The sequence below is a fragment of the Falco punctatus genome (assembly GCF_963210335.1).
Source record: "Falco punctatus genome assembly, chromosome: 4".
Taxonomy (NCBI): Eukaryota; Metazoa; Chordata; class Aves; order Falconiformes; family Falconidae; genus Falco; species Falco punctatus.
This window is the reverse complement of record NC_137583.1, coordinates 66,596,775-66,621,889: the sequence shown is the minus strand read 5'-3', so window position 1 is coordinate 66,621,889 and position 25,115 is coordinate 66,596,775. Positions and strand designations below refer to the sequence as shown.

The 25,115-nt window shown below is 36.9% G+C and overlaps 1 protein-coding gene and 1 long non-coding RNA gene across 9 annotated transcripts in view; both read left to right on the top strand.

The window, feature by feature from the left end:
- LOC308062609 overlaps positions 1–25,115 on the top strand; it is a 273,089-nt gene that overhangs the window by 134,858 nt on the left and 113,116 nt on the right. The window lies entirely within an intron of this gene.
- Positions 848–25,115, top strand: part of LOC308062601 (uncharacterized protein) — a 32,793-nt gene continuing 8,525 nt past the window's right edge. Inside the window, exons 1-6 of one of the 8 annotated variants that reach the window (XM_080384362.1) lie at positions 848–3,748; positions 12,122–13,559; positions 15,366–15,482; positions 16,204–16,330; positions 19,424–19,503; positions 19,666–24,121. In XM_080384362.1, coding sequence (XP_080240488.1) covers positions 13,490–13,559; positions 15,366–15,482; positions 16,204–16,330; positions 19,424–19,445 — 336 coding nt within the window. In that variant the 5' untranslated portion in view covers positions 848–3,748; positions 12,122–13,489 and the 3' untranslated portion in view covers positions 19,446–19,503; positions 19,666–24,121. Of the gene's footprint in view, positions 3,749–12,121; positions 13,560–15,365; positions 24,122–25,115 lie in introns of all 8 variants that reach the window. The other 7 variants (XM_080384361.1, XR_013927623.1, XR_013927624.1 and 4 more) reach the window with 7 other exon arrangements.

The following is a 25,115-nucleotide window of genomic DNA, read 5'->3' as shown; positions in this document are numbered from 1 at the left end:
GCTTTGGCCTGCAGTGATCCTGCTGTTGAGCCAGCTGGAATGAGCTGTGTCCAGCACAGAGCATATGCCTCTAGCAACACCTTGCAATTTATGCACAGTGCAAAGAGATTTTTCTCTTAATATAGTTACTAATTAACATTAACTTTCTTATAGATTATAAACACAATGGAAAATATATATATAAAAAGTTTAAGTGGAAGAAAAAGAGGCATTTGAAGACTCAAGTGTATGTATAGTAACCTTTTGATAAACTAAAGATTTTAAAATTCATATTACTTAGAAGCTCTTGTGGAGCTTCTCCTGCAGCTATGAGAACTGAAAATGGTAGTGATTGCTATCTAAATTGTTTGGCTGTCAGTCTTCCTGCCAAATCAAGCTGATGGGCAACAGAAGAAAGAATGTTCTGTTTGTTCTGAATTATCATCAGCTTGTAAGTGATTGTTGTGATTCTGTTCTCAGCACACTTCTGCCACTCCTGAAAAACTCTTGTAACTTCCCTCAGTAAGTAAAGGGTAACCTCAGCACAAATTTCTGGCAGTTTCTTGCCTTGATACTGTCCTTTCACTGATAATGCTTTCACATTTGAAACGTGACCTTCTGCGCTTAGTTTTTACTTGTCGGCTAGTCCCTGTGGCCTTTTTTGTAAAAAAAAAAAAAAAAAAAAAAAAAAAAAGATTAAAAATGGACCTGTTTTTTCCCCATTTCCAACCTCAGATACAGCTATCTCTTTCCAGCCTAGTTCTCTCTCCACATACCCTGGCTGGTGGCAGGTAAGTATAGAAGCATTATAGAGGACTGTATGAAAAGTAAAAAGGTTTTTTACTTTATTTGTAAATTTGTATTTATTTGTAAAAAGGTTGTGAGGATTGTTAAAAACATAAAGTATGAAATGTTAAGAAGGAAAAACAAAGAAAGGGAGGAATTGTAGAAGAATGAAACCGGGTTAATTAACATTGATAGTATATAGCTGTGAGCTTGTTTCAGGGGCAGTGGGTTGGCTGATGTGGATAAGGTGCAGCTGTGGCTGGTTCCTGCTAAGTAGTTAAATAGTTGTAAGGGGTATGGAAAAGAAGCAGCTGATGAAGAAAGATCAGGAAGAAGCAGAGGGAGGAGAGTGCCCTGGAGGAGCAGAGGCAAAGAGAAGATGTAGTAAAGGCAATAAGCAGGGTGGACTGGCTGAAGAGTGTGAAGAAACAGCATGAACAGTAGATGAACTGTTGAAACCTTGTAGGGAATTGGTGGCCATGCCAGGGCAAGGTGCAGGAGTTACTTACTGAAGTTAATCTGCTATGGAGTGGTAAAAGCCTTATTGCAGCTGGCTAGTTTGCTAGTGCTGTGATAGTTGGTGCCCTGTGTGAGGCTCGACCGCAGGACTTTCAGATTATGAGACTGAATTTAACGAGTGGTGACAGTAATAATGGCTGTACTAGGGGACATTTGAAGTTTTGAACAGCAATGGTGGTTCAAACAGGTGGGGATAGCCTGCAATCCAGATCCCATTGAGATATAGGCAGGAAGAGCCTGGGGATCTGGATCAGACACTGGTAAAGGTGAGCTGTTGGGATCAAAGAGAAGGAAGCCTAACTGCCATGGAGCTAGTAGGCTGAGGGTAATGAGCGGTAGCGGTGGAGTACACGGCCAGATATGGCAGTAGCCCGTGGTGGCGGTGGGTCCAGAGTGGGTCTGGCTAGACGGTGGTGATGGCTGTACCAGGGGAAGGCATAGGAGCAGTGCGATGCTGTGGGTGGCTCCTGCCATTGCTGCTGCTGCTCGGCCTGGCGGTGTTCTTGCTGGTGTTTATATGCTCGTTGAAGGTGTCTCCAGTCATATAAGAAATGAGTGACCACAAGGATGCAGAGAAGCTTGCTGGGACACAGAGTAATGTATTAGTGCTGTATTCTAGGTCTGCTGCAGTTGAAAGCTCCTTCAGGTTACTGTCCAGTGTGACCCAGGAGGTGAAAGGAGAACATACTTTAAGCTTATTAGAACTTCTGTCTGAAGAAAACAAAATCCCAATTTCAAGAAAGCAGATGAGAAGAAAGGTGATCAGCCCCCAGAAGCTGAAAAGCCCAAGATAAAATTGAAGAAGGGGTATGTGTATGAGTTCAGGGACAAGTTATTTGGACTGTATGAAAACTTCATTTGTAAAAAGGTTGTGATGACTGTTAAAAACATAAGACATGAAATGTTAAGAAGGAAAAAAAAAAGGAAGGAATTGTAGAGGAATGAAGCTGGGTTAATTAACATTGATAATACACAGCTGTGGGCTGGCTTCAGGGCGGTGGGTTGGCTGATGTGGATAACATGCAGCTGCGGCTGGTCCCTGCTAAGTAGCTAAATAGCTCTAAGGGGCATGAAGGGTAGCCAACGAAGAGAGTCCTGGAAGAAGCAGAGGGAGGAGAAGGATGCAGCAGAGGGACTGGCCTGAAGAGTATGAAGAAACAGCACAAATAGTAGATGGACCTTTGAGACCTTGTGGGGGATTGGTGGCCCTGCTGGGGCAAGGCAAGCTAACTACTCATTGAAGTTAACTTGGTATGTGATGGTAAAAACCTTGTTGCAGCCAGCTGGTTCGCTAGTGTTGTGACAGGTAAGTAGGCAATCTCTCTTGTTCAGTCCTGTGCACACATGCGGTGGAATGTCAGTACCGGTCAACTTACCAAAGCCACGCACTCTAGCAAAGGTTTGGAAATACTTTTTTGAGGTATGGTGAGTTATTCTTCCCTTTTCTACATTTTCTGTTTGACAGCTGTTACATGTGATGCTGCCGCCTCACATGTAGCATTGAGTGAGCATGGTGAACAGATGGATCTGTAGTAGGCTGCTCTCCTTGGTGTTTGCTGTTCAACTACCCAGTATAACAGAGGTGTGCCTACATTCCCCAAGGCCTGGTGTGTGTGTCTATCTGCTTGTGAACAGTCTTCAGTAGACAGCAGACAATGTGGGCAACCCGAGTGGTGGTTAGTAGTACCGTTGCTGATGGCTACCTGTTCATGTTGCCCTATTCTGATTTTGCTCTGTGCATGCAGTACCTCTATGTGATCACTCAGATCATGCCCAGAATACTTCCATCTCCTGCCAGATACTCAGAATGCTGCTTTTGCTCATCAAGTGTGCCCTCCAGGCAAACAACTGCCAAAGCCTCAGTGATTCCTCTGTCCTTGACTCTAAGGAAATGAGAAATTTGGGTCAGTCAAAGCTCTACTCATTGAGATTTTTGAAAGCCAGAACTGAAGCCTTCAGAGAGCAAGTAGAATATTGTTGTAAAGGCTCGCTGCTTATATTTTTCCTAGGAATTTGAGCCCTTCTTTCTGGTAACATGCATGTATTGTGAAGGTGGTACTTGAAATAATCTGCATTGTTAATAAGCATATGGACAGTCATTTGGAGAAAACCGATGTCTAGATATGTTGTCCACATATATGCAGAAAACCTTCATAATTTGCTTTCATGTAGCACTTTTTGACAATATATAGTAATAGTTTGCTCAAAGAAGGGAATCCTAAGGTAGGAATAAATGAAAAATGTGGTGTGCTCCCCATTATACTATATATATATCACACAGAGAATGAGGAAAAATGGATAATAGTATCTGATTCCTGCTGTGGTTAGGACATGTATAACTTTTTTCGCTTAGACATTCACTGTTTCATTGTAGACAGAAGCAGAACAGCTTGAATATGCTTCACGTCCTGTTAAGTTCTTTCCAGGATCACTTCTCTTCCATGAGAAAAGTGTTTTCACACAGGTAGTGTGTCATCTCTTGTTCTATTTGTTGATTTTTTATGTAATTCTATATATATCCTAAATATGCTTTTAATTAGCATCATTTATGTTTATCATTGTGGTTTATGTGCACAGCAGTATCCTTGTGTTACTTCTCTATAATAGCATAAATGGTTTTGCATAGGGAGCTTGTAAAGACATCATTCACTGTTGCTTGTTCTTTTTCTGTGAATGTGTTTTTCATTACCATCTTCAATGTATGAACATAACAATGTTAAACTAGAAAATAGTCTATTTTATCTATGGCTTGTGTAGTATTTGAGTATCCTAAGAATACTAATTGAATGTTGCCACATTTCTGTGAAGTTGAAAACTATTATATTCATTTTACAGATGGGGAAACTGAGGCATGGAGAGCTTATGTGAATTACCTAAAGTCACTTAGCAGATCTAAGACAGTACAGGTCACTAATATAGGATTACTTTTAATCTCTGCAACAGCATAGCTGTTATTGTTACATGAAAACGGCTGTAAATTAGTGTCAGTGTATGTTCAGATATTAATCTCTACAGATCCATTTATCTACAAAACTGTTTCAAGCCAAATTAAAATATGTCTCTACTTCAGGCAAAGCTGTTGCTTTCTTTGCAGTAAAACCTAATCTAGATGTTTCAAAGTAAACTTGTTTGCCAAGACATTGCTGTAATTAGTACATCTACACTATGATTTTCACTTACCAAAGGAGCATCAGACTGGATTTAAATACTTTTTTTTAACTTATGTTTGCTCACTCTGAAATAATTACAAGGTGGGCTTAGATTCCAAAGGTACACATGAAAAAATCACAGTATCTGATAGATTGTTTTTACCTATCAAATCAATATTTGCAAGCAAGAGAGAAAAAATATCCTTGAGGAAGAGTTGGAAGAGCATTACAAGTACTGATTTAGGAAATATATTTTTGTGGATATATGTATTTTTTACTTTCCTATTATGTTGGGAAAATAATTGGTTTGTAATGTCAGTTTTAGAAGAAAAAGATTAGTTATTCATGTCTATCTAAAAAGGTCTTTTCTCTGCACTTCATTATTCTCAGTAGTATGAAATACATCTTACTTAATTTTAAGAGCATTTGTTAACAGATTCTAAAAGAAACTTAACTGCCATTTCAGTTTATATCATTCCTGTGGTAATCTGGTATCCTTAAAAAATTATAACGATACCAGATGTTTCCAGGAAAGAAAAAAGGGTTTTCCTCAAAATATCCTGCAGTCAGGTGTGAGTATGTCTGGGTTAAGGCAATGAAAGAAATATCTGAGTTTTGGAAAGATGTAATTGAAGAAGGGAAATTAACCTTTATTTTCCTCTTAATTTGTCTTATTTTTGGCTTGTATTTCTTTTTTAATACATTTCTTACAAGGATCAACACTTTTTAAATTTGGGGAATGAAAAGGAGAAATTCCTAGAGGGTGGTAATATCACTGTAGTGGACTTTTTTTAGTCCCCTTTCAAAGAAAAGGAAAACCTAATATGAGATAAATCTCACTTAACGTTAGAGGTCAGTCACACAGACATTTGTATTTGAGCTGCTCTACTAAACTTTTTATAGTTAACAGATAAATCATTCATTAGAAAGACCTGATTATCTGAACTGTTTCAAGTATTTGTTTTGGGGTAGAGATGAATTGTGTTCTAGAAATACTAATTTCTTTCCACTCACTAAAAGAACAAACAAATTTAATTGGAGACTAATTCAAATGTAGACATGGAAGCTGGATGAGATTAATCTTACAGATTCTCTATAATCTTATACAAGATTGCAACTTGCCTATATTTTTAATTGGAACACTGAAAAATACGTCCTATATACTGAAAACATTAACAAACTGCTAAAATATAGCAGCTTAAAAAAAAAAAGGCAGGAAATGGAAGTTTGATCAGTCTGTCCCCTCTGTACTAAGTGCTATAAATTTTACAATATACATATTTTAAAAGAATTGCAAAATTATCTGCTGGAACATTAACTTGTCTTTCCTAGCTTTTATTTTGTAACTTGTAGAATTCTTTTTAGGGAAGGGGCTATATTTTAATGTATTAAGCGAGCTTTAACTTAAAAGCTGGGGATCTTTAAACTCTTGGGGAAATTTTTCAGCAATTTCTTATAAAAGCTTAATTCAACTCTTCTATATTCAGTTCATTGCTCTTTGAAAAGCTTTGAATAATGGTTTAACTGCTTGTTATATATTTTATATTTAAAGATGCTTTGCTGTAGCTGTGCTACAGGTATTAAAGTGCATATTTGACTTGAAGCTTAAGCAATCTTTAGATTTAAAGTACTTGAGAACGTACTTCAATTGAAAAGGGCATAAGGAAGTATTTGAATACATTGAAGTAAACCCAAACAACAACATAATTTTAATGCCAATATTTTACAAAAAGTACTTTAATAGGAAGCTACAAATGCTAACAAGCAACTTGAACTGAGCAAAATCTATTTGTATTCAACACACAAGTTGTTCAGGATACAAACATTAGTTACAAAAATGCAGAAGAGGATCATATTGATGTTTTTAACACTGCTGTGAAAAAGATGCTGAAAATTCAGCTAAGAAAGGCCAAAAAAAATAACTTAAATTGAAAGCAATGGAGAAGGCTGTACAGTATTATTATCGAGTCTATTAATGAAGCTGATGAATTAGTAAAGAAATTGGCAGTAGTCGATCGAGGGAAACCAGCAATAAACAAAAGTCCTGCAGAAATGGAAGAAACTGAAGAAGCTGCAGCACCATCTCAAAAAAAAAAGATGTTAAACTATGAAGAAAAGGATTAGCAGAGAGAAAGAAGTGTAATGGTTATGGGGTTTCAGCAAGCAAGTTAAAAGAAAAAGATCTCATTCAGGAGCAAGGGGAGTTGGATAAACCTGAGGAATTAGTTCTTACCATTGAAAAGACTCAAAGACTTGCAACTTGTCCATCTGAACACACAAATAATGCAGTATTCTAAACATACTAGTGAGGAGCCAACATCGCTGTTATTTGGTAAAATGCAGCAAAGGTCAATAGCAGCAAGAACAAACAGAAAATCAGTTTTTGTGTGTTCCTTTTTTTTTTTACATTTGTTGGATTTTAAGGCAGGAGGAATTGATGGAAAATCCAACTCTATTTCCAGTTAAGATTTATTTTTCAGGAATAATCATTATAAATTGCAATATCAGTATTAAGCATATTCATTATCCTTGGAGACCTCTCTGTTGATTGTTGGGCAGAAATAGCCCTGAACTGGAGGGGGAACACAGACACTATGCTCTTATCTGCTTGTGCAGAAGCCTGGGGTGCTTGTAATAACAGCGATACCCCACTGTGCAGAGAGATCCCATTCTGAAATGGTTGGCTCACATGAGGTGAGGCAGACTGAAGTGTTCCACACTTATATCCTGTTTACCTTTGTTTATCCTTGGTGACTTTTCTACTTGCCTGTCAGTTAATTAAATTCCAGCTCAGTCTTGACCCTGAGGAAATTCAGGGTTGAAATGAACTATGAGCATGTTTCTCAGTGGGACGCAGGAGCCAGACTTTAGGAAGGTCTGAATGTGACTGTTTTTCTGCATTTGACCCAAGTCTCACAGAGAAGTGGCCCATACAATGTAACTGGTGTTGGTAATGAATGCAGATTTGGACATTCCGAGGGTTTGGGAAATCACCAGATAGCCCACAGTGGTCTTGCCCCAGTTGGCACCACTGCCTGCTGGTATAAGTCAAGGACTGTGGAAGCTTCATGGGATTTTCCTTCTCAGTGTGCAAATATTCTCCCTATCCAAATTACACTTGCTGCTGAGTCATTTGAGATATAGCAAGCTATAATGAGTCTTCTGGGACTCAAAACCTTCTCAGAACAGAAGGAAGCTTACTGTAGTGTTCATGACTCAGCCCGATGCCAGAAACTTAGGGTTAGGCCACTGGTAAGTGTCTCTTCCTATTACTGCAGTTTTAGTAGTGCTGGTTCTTCCAGGATGTCCCTAACTGTCCTCATAGTAATGGCTTAGATGGCCCTTTCTGGAGGTTTAGTCTGGCCCAGAGGTAGGAGGTGATGAACTAGGACATGTAAGTGAGCAACAGTCACTGAGGACACGTCAAGCAAAAACCCCTGACGTGAAGACTACTGGCATGTTCATGTGTTGTGCATGAGGCAAATGAGTGGTGAACGTGGTGCATATTTATGTGTATGGGGACAGGGTGTATTCCCTTTCCTAGGAAGTATGAACACAGCCAGCGGACTGTGAAGGATTCTAGTCTTAAATGTATTCTCCTCAGTTGGCCCAGGGACCACAGTTTGTTCTTCACTGTGAATGACAAAGATAGTACCAATATAATTTAAATTACCATGGCCATGCTCTTACTGACTCTTTCATTACCAGTATGGCTTCATTTTAGGTAATACTCCAGTTAAAAAATTTCTTTCAAAATTGTTCAGTAATGCTAAGAAAGGTTATACTGGAAGCAGACTATTTTTTCTCAACTTTATCACATTTCTCCTTAAAACATCAAGAGAAGTTATTACCCAAGTTTTTAAATATACAAGAATTTCACCCAAACTAATCTCAGAAACACAAGAGAAAACTGCTGCATCTGCATGCTAGTTCTTTGGCTTTTACGGGACTGATTCATACAATAATGTGATTCATACAATAATTTCCATCTCATGTATAAAGATGGATAAATGTTATTATCCACTTGCTGCAGATGAAATCTGTGATAAAAAGAGGTGATGATTTTGCCAGGATCTCATAGGTAGCACTTTAGGTTCTGCCAGGAAAGTGCATTATGTCAGTATAATTTACAGCATCTCTAATGATTGTTCTGAGTTATGTCAGCATTCAGCAGCTCTTTTCTTTCTTCCATTTCTGAATAGAAAGCCTTGTATTTCAGTCATGTAAATTCTAAATCCATCCAGCTTTCAAGCAGGTTTCCCTCATTGTCTTGAAAAAAATAGTGCTTTTAAAGGAGAATGGGAGGACATACTTGTGCTTGTCGTTTTCTGAAGAACAATCATACATTTCTAAGACTCCTTTTTTTTTTTTTTTTTTTTTTTTTTTGGCTAATACAGTTTCAAGAATCAACCATGATAACTCCCTTTGTTTTACAGTAAATAGAAACTCAGTACAGGAAAAACTGATCAAATTAGTCCAGCTACAGCAAGGAGGATGTATTTTTCTGGTGTTTTTTAGTCGGAAGGAGCTAGATGGTAAGGTTTTTCAGTGTGCCTTGGAGACTAGTCAGAGTTCAGTGCAGTAGTAAAAAGCAGAACCAGCAAAGTTTTCTTTTTTTAAAATATAGGTCACTTCAGACCATAGCCTTACAAATCATTTGAGTAGTACAACTGAGAAGGCAGGGAACTGTGATGCGCCAGAGGGAATACTGGCTGGAAGTGTATGATATGCTAGAACTTTTGCAATCAGTTTTGATGCTGAATGAAATATATAAGTGAACCTCAGTCCAAATAACAATAAATAATTTTTAGAAGAAATAACTTTAAACTCTGAAGTACTTATTTTCCAAGATGTTGGTGGCCATAGTACCTGATAATTTATACTCCATTTCTTCCCTTCCGATCTTAAAGACTGTTTTGTGAACTTAATAAAGTAATAAAATATTTTGGAAGAAGAAATGGAGGCAAATGAGGACAGAGTTTTTTTCAATTGTTATACACTGGACAGATTAATTTAGTATTTTTTTATTACTGGACTATTGCTGTGTCAGTGTTCTCTATCTGTTAACAATTAACACTGAGCAGAGCTTCATTCATTGTGAAAACTGTCTTGTTTGTAACCTGAACTGTAGCTGTTTAAACTTGGAGAAATTGATTGCAGTAGAAGGGATTCTTTTGTGCTCTTATCTGTCCTATTCTTATTTCAGTTTTGTCAAATTGTCAAAATTGTAAAATGTTTCACTTCAACATTTCTCATTGTTTAGGGGAATGAAAATACAAACATAAAGGAACTGAATCAAGATAAAAAGATGAACCAAAGTGTTTCTTATATTTCTAAAATAATCCATATGGCTCTTGGGTACTTCTATTTCCCACGTTTGAATATATTAATGAGTTTTGCTTCCCTAAACTATAGTGAAGCAGATAACCCTTTCATAAATTAAAGTTCAGCAGTTGAACACAACATGTTTGACTTTTGGGGACTTGTGCATCAAAAGACTTTCTGTCTTGGACATCAGTTCTTCTGCATGACAGTAGCACAAAGTAGCACAAGGAGTAGTGGAATGTATTTGAGTGTTATATTATTACATTACAGTATTTTGACTTGAGAGCAGTCTACAAGAATCTCGTGAGGCAAGCAAATAAAAACCTAACACAGAACTTGGAGTATATAAGATTATCTTGTAAAAGTGTTAAAATATAATCAATAACATATTTTTGGAGTAAAATACTTTCATGGATGCTAGCTATATGGAAATGATGAATATGATTCTAGAGGGTTTTATGGCAGCAGCCCTATGCTACAGCAAACCTCTAGCATCTCTGGTTTTCTTTGTACAGTGGGATACGACATACTCTCTCCAGCACTGCTGTATGAGAGGTCTCTTTTTTGTCCAGCACTGCTCCCGTGGTTCAAAACGCACACCTTCTAAGTCCCCACACAAAGATTATATATATTCTGTAATTTTCAAGATATTAAAGATCTTTTTTTTAAAATGATCAACTGTCAGCATTTCACTGGTTTGATATTTTTCAGTCTTGAAAAAGTTGATGGAAAAAAGTGAAGATGGAACTTAATTTCTGTATTAGGTTCTGTGAATTTGGGGAGTAAATCAAAATAAGAAAAAAGGGGACTATTATTCCATCATGTGTTTAGAAATTAGTTTTAGTAAATTAAATAATTACTTCTGAGCTCTTTAAAAATAACTCATTAATTTATAGTTTGAATGAGTTTATTCAGGACTTAGGTATGTTAAAATAAGAATATTTAACAATCAATTAATATTGTAATAGTACCAAAAAATATAAGGTAATGCTACTATTTTTCATTTTAGAATGTAACTTTGAAAACCATCTTACTTGAAGAAGAAAGTCTTCCATGGACTTTAAAAAGAAGTAGTGGATGTCAAAGAAAAACCTTAACATTTCATTTGAGAGAAGAGTGTCTGATTGTAACTAGTACCATTGCACCAAGATTGCCAGAGACCTTGGAATACACTTCCCAAATCCAGTATTTTAATGGTACTGAGCAACATTTCTCTGGGAATTTGTTATACCAATGAACTTATTTCTGATGGAGCTGATTATATGAAAATACATTCAGTCACACTGACATGCAGAAAATGTGAATTTAAAATAACTGTTAAATATAATAGAAGATTAATATTTATGTGTATTAATGTGTTCTGCTATTTAAAAAATTTTGCTGCGTGGGGAATATTTACACAAGTAAAGCTTATATTTTTGTAACAGTTATCAGGTGAGGAGCCTATGCCACAAGTAGAGAATACCCATAATTTACTTAGATCTAGAAAAACAATAATGTAGGATCCCTGTAATAGAAATTATTATTTTCAAAGTGACTTCACAAATCATTATGGGCTATTTTCTGTAGCAGTCAGTTTCCCTTGAATAACTAGATCACGTCGTCTTATATCATCAATACTGGAACTTTCAGGGTTATTAGAAATAAGACATACCTGACCCTGGTGAGGTTTGTGATGCAATTGGTGAAATGACTGTCAGCCTTATGTGCTCATTGTTTATGCACTAAACCATATGGCAACATAAACAAATTTTTTAAATTCTACAAGTTAATGAAATCATCTTCTTTGATATTTAGCCAGGAGAACTGGAGTTCATCCATGTGTGTTTAGTCTTTTTAGACAGAAAAGGACATTGTTCAGCTGCTGCACTGATATTTCCATATTGGCAACTAATTTACTTCTTAACCTTTTGCAAACTTGTTCATCCCTGTCCCCTCAGACTTCAGGTTTTGCTTCTGTAAAAAGAGATAATGATTCTGCTGTCTTCAGATACCTTTGCTTGGTTGTGTACATATTCTCATCTTGCAAATAAGTTTGCTGTAAAGTAATAAAACTTAGTCTTGGTTTTAGGTAAACAAACAACAACAGAAATATGATATGTATTAATCCTTGTTTGATCTTCAGATTAGCATTAAACATAAACTTGAATGTGTTTTATACTAGTGTTGCTTCAGCTATTTTAAAGCTCCATTACATTAACAGGAGAGAGTGCAGGGGCTTTAGTATAAATGATAATAAAAGTTGTAATATGTATTTATATATAAGATACTATCATCCAAAAATAATACTATTAAATATAAAAATAAATTAAATATAGAACATAGTTTAAAGTAAAATATGTTACTCTTTCTCTGTATCCTAGATTAAGGCCTATGTGTTTTCCTGAAGTAACTTTTTGCTTTTGTCACATTTCCAATGAGATAAAACTTCTCTTAAATGGTGAAAGACTTCCTTTAATAAGTCAAGTAAAATGCAACAGGCACCAACACTTTCACCAGCAAAACCTGACCTGAAAACTGGTAAGTGGAAAGCTAATTGTGTAGGGGCCTGGTAAGAGAACATTAAACATTTCCTGAGGATGTTGAGAGTTTGCCCTCAGTGAAGGTGGGTTTTTTTTGTTTTTTTTTTTTCCCCTCCCGCAGTCTTTACTGGAACTTGGCCAACTCCATAAAATCATAAGTTTGTGCCAGTTCCTCATCTATCTGTATAAAATGGCTAATAAAGATGATATAATAAAGGATGAGGTAAGGATATTCTACAGAAAAATCTAAAATCTTAATGTGGGGACAAAACTACTACATCTGTGCTATGCATGCGCTTTCCAAAATGGGCCAAAATGCTGGTACATATTCATTGCTGAATGAAACTGTATGGAATGCACGTGCCTGCAGCAAGAAATGCAATAAAGTCTAATTCTGAAGAGTTACAGAAAGTTTACTTCACTCTTTTTAGAAAATACCACGTGCCAGTTTCTAGAGGAAAAGCATTAGGCATTATTTAGATGTTGTCTCTATTGAACACCTTTCTGAGTAGCTTTTATCTTTACGAAAAGAACAGTTGAGCTTTTGCACAGCATGGCTGCTAAGCTGTCATTAGATATAGAAGATGTGAAAGACAAAGAAGCTTTTGAAGATAATGAAATGGGTAGAAGTACTGGTAAATGCAGCATAAATGTAGAGATCTGTATTCTATTATTTAGATCCCTGTTTATTTTACTCTAACACCTCATATGAACTTATTCAAGAAGTGTTACTGCTTTAGCAACTCCCAGTCTCAAGATGAAGAAACAGATGTAAGTGAAAGTTACTGGAGATGCCATGAAACACAGAATTATTTTAAGAGGAACTTAAATGCACATAGGCTAAAAGACTTTACATTATTTGATATATAGATGACAGACTGTCAAACAAATTAAACAAGACTGGGAATACTGGCAGAATGTACAAAATATAAATAAGCATAAAGCTTAACGAAAGAATATGTTATGACTGAACTGTAGAGCTATACAGAAGAACAGGAAGAATATTTATCCACAAACCCATGAAGTTGTGCATGAGCTAGCAAGAAGCTCAGTACCGCTGTTGCTGGTGGTATTTCACTGCTGCTAATTGACTACTGTACATATCTGGCTAATTTAAAACCAGCACAGATATTTCTTCAACGTGTTAATTAACTATAGTTTATCTAATATAAGATTTTTTTGCAAGGTGTAGATATATACATCAGATGGATGTCAAATGTGATGTCAAAGAGAACTGGAAGTTGGTGGAAGAATTCAGATGGGATGGTGTTGAGGCAAGGTTGTTATATGAGCAAACTGAAAGTGTATTTATAAGGGGGTTTATAACATTTTATAAGGATTGGAAGGAGGCCGCTTCTGTTTGGACAAACGGGAAGAGGATTTTGAGTAGAGCAGGATCCCAAAATGGCATGTGTGGGTTTTTTTATTAGGAGCAATGTGAAGGAAAACTTTGAAAGTGTCCTGAGATTATGCACCTGAGGATCCAGAAAGCTAGTTTTTGGAAAGAAAGATATTAGCTCTTTTTCACAAGTTTAGTTGAAGCTGTTAAAACCTTGAAATGACATAACTAAAGAGAGGGACAGATGGAGAATATTACTAGAAGAACAATTAATGATGCTGAGCTTGTCTTGTTAATCATCAGCAGAGAGACAGCTGAAGATGTGTCAGCTGATGAAATTGCTTGGAGAGAGAACATAATGTAAGATGAGCAAAAGGCTATAAACAATGCTCTGGGGAATGAGAGAGTGGGGAAAGAGTAAAAAGGCTCACGAAGAGATGAACTGAAAGAACAGTCTTGAAAATAACTGGAGCAAAACAACCGATCTTCAAAGCCTAGCGAGTGTAAAATGCCAGGAAGGCAAGAATGATCAATGGTATGAAAAACAGGCAGAAGGCAAAAAAGAAAGAAAAAATGGGAGAAGGAGAGTGAGATGATGTATGTCAGGGAGCGGCATGAGTAGGCTGCTCCACAAGGGAAGGCCATCTAGGAGGTGATGATGGCAGCAACATGATTGGGGGTGGTATCTTCACTACGGGCACAATCCCACCGTAGCTGGGCCAGGCAAGCAGAGGGTTATTTTAATTAGGATCATATAACAGTGTAGGTCACAAGAGAAGTCCAAAATGATGAGACATGATCTGAAGTCAAGTCAGCATGTCAGGGTCAGAAACAGGGGTGGTAAATGCAACCAGGTTCAGTCAACAGTCCAGTGACTGTCACTCAAATCTATAATGACAAGACAAGTCCAAAGTCAAGCCAGCAGGTCAAGATCAGTGAGGTTATGGCCAGGCAAAGTCATGCCTATAACATAGCTCTGGCAAGGGCCTGAAAGCTCACACAGCTCCCAAGGCAAGGAGAAGAGACCCTCCTCTCACAACTTATTCACACAGCTCTTCTCACGGCAGTCTGCTCCCCAGGTTACCAAGCTGCATCAAACCAGAGCTGCCCTTGACCACAGGCGGCTGAGCCCCTGAGGGGCGGAACAAGTTGCACTCGGGACCCAGGTGATTCATACTATTGAATGATTTATGGTGGACTCTGCTGCAGTTAATGAGAATTTTGTGACTGGTTTAATTAGGGTCAGGAAGCCACCCCCAGTCCTATGTCTGACCATAATTCCTTCCATTGTAACGTGCAAGATGGGAAAATAGGATATTATGACCTAGAGGCTGGAATGAGAATCACAGTTACACTGTGATACAAACAAGAAGATAATCTTTGTTATATATATATATATATATATATATGCAGATATAACATGTTCAGGAGAGCAGGGTTAAGATAATAAAAATGCCACTGTTTTTCATTACCTATGCACTTTTTAATTTTTGTATTATTTAATGTGAGCAAATGACAGCATTTTCTTTTCAAGGCTTAGCAATTTCTTTTAAAGATTACTCACATATAGGCTAATAATTTATTATATTATGGATGTTGTTTCCAATATAAAGTAAATTTTAAGCTCAACATCAATCTAGTAAGATGCGGTTTTTAAGAGAAATATATGAATGTAGTTTTCCAACTAATATTTCAGTTGGAAAAACCTGATAGTTGGATAAATCTGATATTTTGTATCTGCTGCAGATACTAGACTAAATGAGCTACCAAATCAGAGAAGACTTCTTGCAGTTTTGGAATCAAATCCGAAAGACCCGCAGGAAACACTGGCTTCGGCAGCTAGCCAAGCAGGCAGCACTAATGGTAAGTACACAGCTGAAGTCTGATACTGTATTATTTATTCACTAACAGTTTTGTGTGTCTGTAGAGTAGAATCACTGAGACATGCATATCTTTCAGGTTTAACAGTACAGGACTAGCTTTTTATAATCATGGAAATTATTTTAGCAAATTTAAATGTTTAGAATTCCTTTGCTTGGGACTTAGGTAAAAAAAAGTAAGAAGTTGAAGGGAGTATCTATTATTGCATAGGTGAAAATGGTCATTGACTGAAGTTCTGACACTGGGGAGCTGTACTTTAGTTTGACTGAGTGCTACTTAGGCATTTTTAAAGAAAAGATATTTGAAATAACTCATAAGTTAGGGGTATAATAGTTGAATATGCATAAAAATATATTTCTAAGCTATGTCTGCAACGCTAGATCATCACGATAATCGGAAAATTCTATCAAAGTTGTAAGTCTCAGCAGGCAGGAATTACTTGATTTATTCCTTCAGCTGTACAGAGAGCATGTGTTACATAACTGCATTATATCTTATGTGATAATACATAACAGTTTACAGAATGGTTTTGTCCTTCAGTTTACATACTTTTAAAACAACTGTGAGTAATTACCGTGTCTAATATTTAGTATAATGTATTTACTGTGAATATGCAAAAGCAGTTTTTCAACAATAAACTCCGTAGCTTAAAATCTTCTATTATAAGAGCTTGTAAAACTTTACATTGAATACTCTGTTATAGAGAGGAAGGGATATGAGCTAAAAATGGTTTTAGCTGCAAGTCTGGAAGTGAAATTGAAAGACCTGCAGCAGGTGGAGACTTCTGTGGCAGATCAGCTAAGCATATGTGGCTCAGAGGGTGAGGCCCTGTATGTACATTCATTTATATGTATAAAAATTCTGGCTTTGGTAGACAGTCCTAGGATGGATGCCTAAATATCTACTTGTAAAATGAAAATATAATTTGTGTCTGATTTGAAATGTTAGATGATTATATTTCTTAGTCATAGAAGAAGCATAAGCTAATATTCTGAACTGATCTACACACTATAGAAGATAATTAGACTCAAGAGTCTTCTGCTCTATCAAGACAGGCAAACAAATCAGGAGACTGTAAATTCTTTTTTGATAGATCCCTCAATCTTTTTCTTCCCAATTCAGTACTTAATTAATAAACCTGAAATATAATAGTTAATGATCCAAATATGTATTTAAGTAATTTTAACATTAATCAAATTTACCTTAAAGTTCTTAATTAGGTTTTAAAATTTGATTTTGGGATGTTGCAGCCAAGTTCCTTGAAGATCTGTGTTCTAAAGCACAGAAGGCAGAGCTAATTTAGGTAGCCTTTTCTTCTGTGTTCCTTTTGCTGTAGCCATTGCTGTGTTATGCTCTTGTGGTTCTACTGAAGCTGCAGAATATTGCTTGTGGGCTGTATTCATCTTCTCTATTCAGCTGCAGCTATCTTGTTTTTACAAGCCTCCAAAAAACCAGTGTTATGGTTCAAGGTGTCAACTGCAATATGCTTTATATTTAAGTACAATTCTTAAATTAATAACTACCTGCATTGCTATGTGACTAGTGAAATTGTAATATATAAACTTACTATGAAAATTTGATGATAAAATATTGTAGTTGTAAGAAACCATTTTGGTATAAAATTGTGATAGACTTAAATTCTGAGAATATCTTTGGAAATGATTTAAACTTTGACAGATTTTCTGAGAGCAGGAAAAACTTGGTTCAGAAAGTTTTTTGTACTAATTTCTATCAGATTTTCAGGTTTTATTAAACTCTAATGGAACTAATGGAATATTTCAGAAAATGGGAAAGAAATATTAAACTTGTAGATTGAAAATTTTGTACTACAACGGCATAGTTAGTGTCCTAGTCTGCATATGCATTAGCTGATTGAAGGGTGTCTCATAAAGATACTGAACAAATGAGCTTGATCAAGGAGCTGTTTGGACAGTTAATATTAATTTATAGTAATCCTTGAAACAGTGAGAAATGTCCAGAAAGCTGTAATGGAGCTATTGCTGTGCTAGTGCTTTAAAAGGATATATGGGATACATCAGCTTAACATTGGATAGAATAATTTAGCAGGGCAATATTAATAGAAAACTAAGGGAAGGAAACATCACTGATGTCATTCATTATTGGTTTATGGAAGACAACATGCAAACTGACATTTTTTTTGAGTGGTGTTGAAGTTACCCTATTTATTAATAGCAGTTATGGTGTTGGCATAGCTGAGATCTGCAAGTCACTAGAGTTTTGCAGAAAGATGTTTTTGTCACAAAATTAGATAAATATGGAATTAACTGTTCTGTCAAATGTATTCCAGCTGAATACTTGTCAGCTTTGTGATGTGTTCTTTACCAATGTAAAACGAAAATAGGTTGTTACCTTAATTTTAATTTTCTATCTCAAAAGGAATTAATTGAGGAAATTCTGATGACCAGCGTTATATAGAAGATTGAATTCTGTGCAAAAGTCAGACCTTACCTACTTTGGCACTTAAGATGTTTCATGAAGAACTGAGGTGCCTAAGCCAAAGACAGCAGCTCAGCAGAAGCTGAATGTGTTAAATTACCTTGTTATAGAGTATCATGCCTTCCTCGGTTTTCAACTGTCCAAAAGATTTCTAGGTTTCTGACTGCACAGTGATCCAGTTTCAACAAGGAATGGGGTCCAATAAAACTCTGTTATTTGTTGGTATCCTTCAACTGCTGAACTGTGTTATACTTGCCCACACACAGGGAGGGCTCTGTGCTCTGGATCCTGTATGGATGAAGATGCTAATGAAAGGCAATAATCGACATAAAACTTTATTTTTACTATTTCTTATTTGCTGACTGTATATAATGCTTCAGACAGGAGCATAATCACATTTTAGTTTGGGGATTAAACTGATTGGCACTTGGTTCATTTCACTAAAACACCAGTTCTTATAGAAAGTTACATGTATTTGGATGCTTCCAAATTATAGGTGGTTTACAAAATCCCAGGGTCTATAAACTGCATCTAAATGGCTAGATTTTCTGTTCTGTCAATCAAATTCACATGAAAGAACAGAATATGAAGGAGTGGACTGGCAGTGTTTTCCTAGTCATGTACTAGTACTGCTAAGTGCGAGCATATTTTTTTCTGATGTATTAGACTAAAGTGAAGTGTGTCGTTCTGCCAGGTCTCTCGTGCAACAGCTCCCAGAACTCTTGACATACACGGATTTCCTATTGCTGTTTGAGAGATTTATGGAAAAGCGGTCTAGGTTCTACATCGGTGGAGAGTCCTGAAATAAAAAGAATTTGTTACTCCCTGTTCTGGGTGGAATGATGTTTTGCTGTGCCTGTTAGAGCAACACAAAGTAGCAGGCCAGACAATCTTACTGAAATAAGTCTTTTTTTTTTGAATCAGATTTTAAAATAGTAAATGTAATTTACTTCTAATTATTGCTACAAAGTATTTCTCTTGTGATAGAAGAGAAAATGCAGGAGGTAACAGAAGAAAGTTTTTGCTTACCAACTTGGAATCAAACTGGAAAGGTCTGCAACAAGCTCAGGCACTTGCAGCTAGCCAATTTTGTGGCATGAATAGTAATTATAAAGGTTTCTAACCTTTCTGGATCCGATTGAAGGTTTATATAATTCAGTGCCCTCTCTCCATCTGTGTTCAAAAGCAGATGTGTAGAGAAGAGTTTATCATTCTTCCCAGAATATTCTCCAATTTCAAGCTAAGCCATAGTTGCTATGTTCTGTAGCTAATATCCCATGATGAATTCTTTTTTGAATTTATCTATTAGTTTTAAATCCGTGGTATCCACAGCATGTCAAAGTATTCCACAACTTAATTGTGGGTTATGGGAAGAAGTACCTTATGTTTGTTTTGAGCATGAAACTATCTTTGTCCGATCACTCTGGTCTTCCCCTATTCACTTTCTCCCTTGTCTCTCATGACAGGTCACTATGGTATCCTCACTAAGTTGTCTTTTCCAGGCTGAAAACCCCTTTGTATTTAATCATTCCCTGTACAGAAACTGGTATGCAACTTTTGTTATCTTTGTCATCCTCCTCAGTGTCTTTTCCAGTTTTACTGTATCTTTGCTGAGAAGGCTGAGACTGAAGTGATATTCAAGATTTAGTCACACCACTTTTTTTTTTTTTGACAGTGTATTCTGTTTTGCTTTTTACTCTTTTTCTAGTAATCTCTAGTTATTCTGTATGTTTTGCTGAACTGTTCCTGAGCATTAAGGTGATGGTCTGTACCTTATTTCCTGAGTATACAAACAGGTAGTTTGTCACAAACAGAGCTTGTCACTGAATATATACAGGTATGATTGATTTTTACCGTTTCCCTTGGTTTAAATGCATGAATGTGATTTTCTGAGGGGAGAGCAGTGGATGTTATCTTGACTTTAGTGAGGCTTTTGACACTGTTTCCCGTATCGTCATTGCAGACAAGGTGATGAAGTGTACGTTTGATAAGTGGACAGTGAGGTGGATTGAAAACTGGCTGAAGGGCCAGGCTGAGAAGGTTGTGATCAGCAGCACAACGTCTGGTTGGAGGCCAATCACTAATGGTGTATCCCACGTTTGATATTGGGCCCTTTACAGTTTAACATCTTCTATAATGACCTGGATGATGGGTCAGAGTGCATCCTCAGCAAGTTTGCAGATGATACAAAACTGGCAGGAGCAGCTGGCACACCATGTGGTCGTGCTGCAATTCAGAGGGACCCAGGCAGACTGGCAACTGGGCAGAGAGGAGCCTCGTGACATTCGGTGAAGTGCCAAGACCTGCACCTGGGGAGGAATAACCCCAGGCAGCAGCACACACTGGGGTGCAACCATCTGGAAAGCAGCTCTGCAGAGGAGGACCTTGTTGGTCCTGGTGGACAGCAAGCCAGCTATGAGCCCCCATGGCAAAGGCGGCTAATGGTATCCTGTACTGCGTTGCGAGGAGTGTGGCCAGCAGGTCAAAGACTCTGTCAATGACATCTCTCAAATTAGAAAACTGGTAATTAATTCCTAAGCTGTGTTTTCTATCTTCTGTCTTTAATAGTGATGTGTTCTTTTGAAGATTTTCTTCACATGCCCTGGAAATTTCTTTAAGGGTCTTTGATGAAAAGCATTGCTGAAAGGCTTTGGAAATCCAGCTGTATGAAATGATCTCTCCTTGTCTGCATGTTACTGACTTCCTCAAAGAAGTCTAGATTTGTGAGAGATGACCTCCCTCTGTCTGTGTTGACTCTTCCACAATATGTCATGTGTCCACATATTAGAAACATCTGGATAACTCTTCTGTATTTATTTTTTTTTAACTCCCAGAGGGCCTCTTAAAAATTGAGACAGTATGTTAGCCATTTTCCGTTCATGTGGCAATAAGATCCGGCACTCGACTTTGAGTTCCTTAAGCCTTCTTAAATGATTAACATGGACTCTTGGCAGTTTGCTGCTACTCCTTTCGTTGATTTATCTCTAAAATATTTTGTTGGCACTTCAGTTTGAATAATTTCACTGGTATTTGTCCCATGATGGGGAATTTCAGGTTGGATATTTCATGGAATATAGAAACAAAGAATGAGTTATATATTCTGTTATTTCTCTGTTCCAATTGTCCTTATTATATCTCAGTGTCAGGTTTCTTGTTCCGATGTATTTATTAGTTTTTATGCCTTCTGTGAGGCACTAAATCCCCTTTAGCATACTTCTAATGTTTCTATTCCTTTTTATTTTCTTCATTTAAATGCAATTCAGCTTTTCCAAGGACATCTTTCTTTGATCAGCTGCTTTCACTGGCTGTTTACAGTCCTTCTGTTTGTGTGATCTTTCAAAAGTCTTTCTTGAACAGGTTCTGTGCTGCCCAAATAATTTGGTGCCTCCCTCCAAATACATTTATAGCTACTCCTTTGAGTTTATTTTCTATACTTTCCCTCTTTGAAATTAGGCACTAATGGAGCAGATGGATTGGTTTTTATCAGTCTTGCAATTATAGTCTCTTATCAGCTATCATCCGTTCAGAGTTCCTGATACATCTACTGTGGTATGTCAGCACCCTCATTAAAAACCCAGGAATTCTATCCCTCACCCCATCTTACTTCTTAGACTACCACTTGTTTAGAAGAATGGATGCATTTGATCTGCCTTGCCGTTTGCTGACGCCTTTTTTTTAATACAGGACTCTGAAGTAGGCCTTGATTCTGAGTCTGTGCTACTTACACAGAAAAAAACATGACTGGGTGACTGTCCTTAGGGCTGTGCTTTGGTTAGGAAATACTTTTCGAATAAAATCTATGGCACTTCAGACACACACTTTTTGTTGTTGGTTTTTTTTTAACTTGTCTTTGCCCTGTGCTAACAGTAAAGGTAAATAAAATAAGAAAAAATACATAGTTCATTCATCTTCAGTTTTTTTAACAACATAGTCACTTTTTCTAATGAAATGCAATGGTTTGATTAATTTATACTGAGTGTTCTGTATTGTCATGATAGTGTCGTCGAGGAAGTACAAACATTTCCATGTTCTGTATCCCAGTTTTCATTTTATAGAGCTTGTCTGTAATTATTTTTTTTTTTAAGATATACACAAATATCATCCACTTTCTATAAGAAAGCTCATATTGAGGTCATCGGGAAGGGATAAATTCTGATTGCTGAAAAGAAGAACATCTGAAGAGCTTGTGAAAGTTGAGAATAGGACAACAAACCAGTTAGTCACAGACAGATTCACTGGTAATTACAAAGTAACATGGTAAAAGGATATGAAAGCAAATGTGTAGATGGAAGAGCATGGGTGACTTAAGGAAAACAGACGGATTTCCCTTTCTTTCGTATGTGCTCCAGGTCCTCCTTGGCCTGTCTACCCTTCCTCTGTGCATATCTTCCATACCTCAGGTGTTCCCCTGATCACTCGCTTTCATTCCTTGCTCTGAAACTTTGCTTCTCGACAGTCACCCTGTTACACACTGTCCAGCACACCTTGCTGCCAGCAGCGCCGTGTACTAGTTCTGTTCTCTCCTTTGGTTCACAGTGTCCTCAGGAAGCAGAGAGCAAAAGAAAAAAACAGGCTGTGCTCAACAGATGTATTCTTAGCTGATTCACAATCCCTTTTATATAAGAAGAATAATCTATGCTTTCATCTGCATGTTGACTCATTCTTTGCAGTGAGACATCTTTAACTGGTAAGGAATATCTTGGTAAGAAGATGCAGCTTGGAACGTTCAAATAGCAAAAAAAGATATGCATGTAAAAGAATATTCAAGTTTGCTGTGCAAGATGTTGATAATGGAAGTCTTACTCTTTAAATGACTTAAAAGTGAGATTAAATTTTAAGTGTGTATCAGTGTCTGCTTTGGAAATCCTAATTGAGTATGTAAAATTAGGCAAGGAAACAAGAGTTTGAGATTTCACATAGCAAAGAATCTACAATATCTTAATATTAATTAATTACTACAAAATCTTAAATCTCTTGTGGATAAAAATACTTGTTTTATGTTTTGTGTAATGGAGTGTTAACGCAAGGTGAGAAAGTTGGTACAGCTATCCTATGAAGAATAAACAAATACAATATTTATGATAATTTTCCATTGACAAGAGTATTTGACTTTTAGTTCTCTGTACTTTAGAAGCTATTTCTTACATTTAACTGTATGAATTTCATAGTTTACTGTTATGTTCTTTTAAAAAATTCTGCTTTCAAAATTAATTTAAAATTAATGATCAGCCCAAATGTCCTCAAGTTATTTAAAATTATACCCTACAGTGTTTTTTCTAGCTGCAATTTACCCCTTTTAATGAGATCGAGGCTAATGTATTTATTATTGTTAATGAGCATTCACTTTAGTTACTTTGCAGCGCTCTGTGTTCTGGTACTTGTGTTCAGTTGCTTATAAATATTTTCCTTCTGCTAGATAACTGCTTTGGCAGCAATTCTGATTTTTCAGAAAGAAGAACAGAAGTGCTTGGAAAACACCCTCTAAATAGTAGAGCTTCATAGCTAGAGCATACTCCTTCACTGCTTCTACTTGATCAATGCCAAAACTTCAGTAAATGAATGTTTTACTTAAAAAAAGGTGGGTTCCCCCCCCTTCATGTTCTGTGCTTCTCTTAGAATAAAGTTGTATTTGTTATGGAAAAGAAAAAAATGATCATGTAGTGCAATTGTGCTGAAAGGGAAAGAAAAACATCAGAATCCCAAGGGAAGTATATATTTATCAGCCTAGCTGTCCTTCTGTGTAGGTGCTCAAGACTGCTAAGAGGCTGTTTCAGTTCGTGCTCTGGACTAGGCTTCAAGCAGCCTCATGGTAGTTTAAGGCAAGAGGCTGAACACACCGCAGTGAAGCTAGTTCATGGATGTTAAACTACGTGATTACAGAGAATTATTTTCTTTAGCTGACTTGTACTTTTGCTGTTATAGTTTCAATTCAGGAAAGAAACTTTGTTTTATTAACAACTGCCATAAAGAAATAATCAGGGAAATTGATGGATTAAGGATAACTAGACTATGGTTATATTCTGTATATTAACTGTAATTCTTTTAAAACAGATATACTATTAGGATCTTATACCTGGTTTCTGTGGGATTGGAGTCTTTTGAGTCTGTGCATCTGTTGGTATTTTAGTAAGAGTTCACTGCTTCACCAACTTGCAGAACTCAGGGTAAGTAGCCGAGGTCAGTATTTATAAGCCAGGAAGGATTCATAACTAATTCTGTTTTCCAGCACTTAAATTTTACCATCTTTGAACTACACCATCTCTCTTAGCAAGAGCATCCAATCCTGCTTTGAAGCAAATCATACATTCTGTGACACTTGTACTATCTTGAATCTGATACTGTAGGATGCCAGCTGTTCTCTCTCATTTAAGCAACTGCTCGCTTAGAGATATTAAGCAGCTTCCATCTGGCTGGAAGTGGCTACTGGAAACCCAGTTGAAACAAGGGTTTGAAAAAAAAAAAAAAGCTCTCCTTAACAGGCCAGTTGAATTCAAAACCTTCAGGAACATCTCTGTGAAAAGCCACAAAAGCATTTTGAAACCAGACTCACTAAGGAAACTATAGAACACGTAACATAGATGAAGTGGACAAAACCAGGTTAATGCACATGTAATTAAAAATATGCTGGATTCAGGAATGGTTATGCTGTATTGGGATCAGGGTTCCTAAAGGTCAGCATCCTGCCATGTGTGACATGAATTCCAGTTAGTTCAGGATTCCAGTGTTCTGTGCAGTCTGGGAAAGACTGATCTGAAAGGGACCGATACAATCTGAAACAGAAATTTGGGATTAATCTTTCTAGAATATTGAAAAACTAACAGCCATAAAGTTCAGAAATTATCCTGTTTAAGCTGCCTTTTCTCTGATGAAGACAGTTTGCATGGACAAGCAATACAGAATGTGTTTAGGGAAATTTCTGAATCTTTTCTTATGGAGCAATTGAAAATCCTCAGCAGCGCTGGGGAATTGACCAAAGCAGTAGGAAGGGAGGCAAGTACTCAAGAGTCCAAAACAGAGTTGCCTCCTTCACGGCCACAGTCAAGTTGCAGTTCTGTTAAGTCGGTACCAGAAGGAACAATGAACTGTACATGCAGGTGTGGCTCTTACGGTTTCTTATGTTGTGATCGGGTTTGACAGCATTCTCAGGCTGTTGTGGTT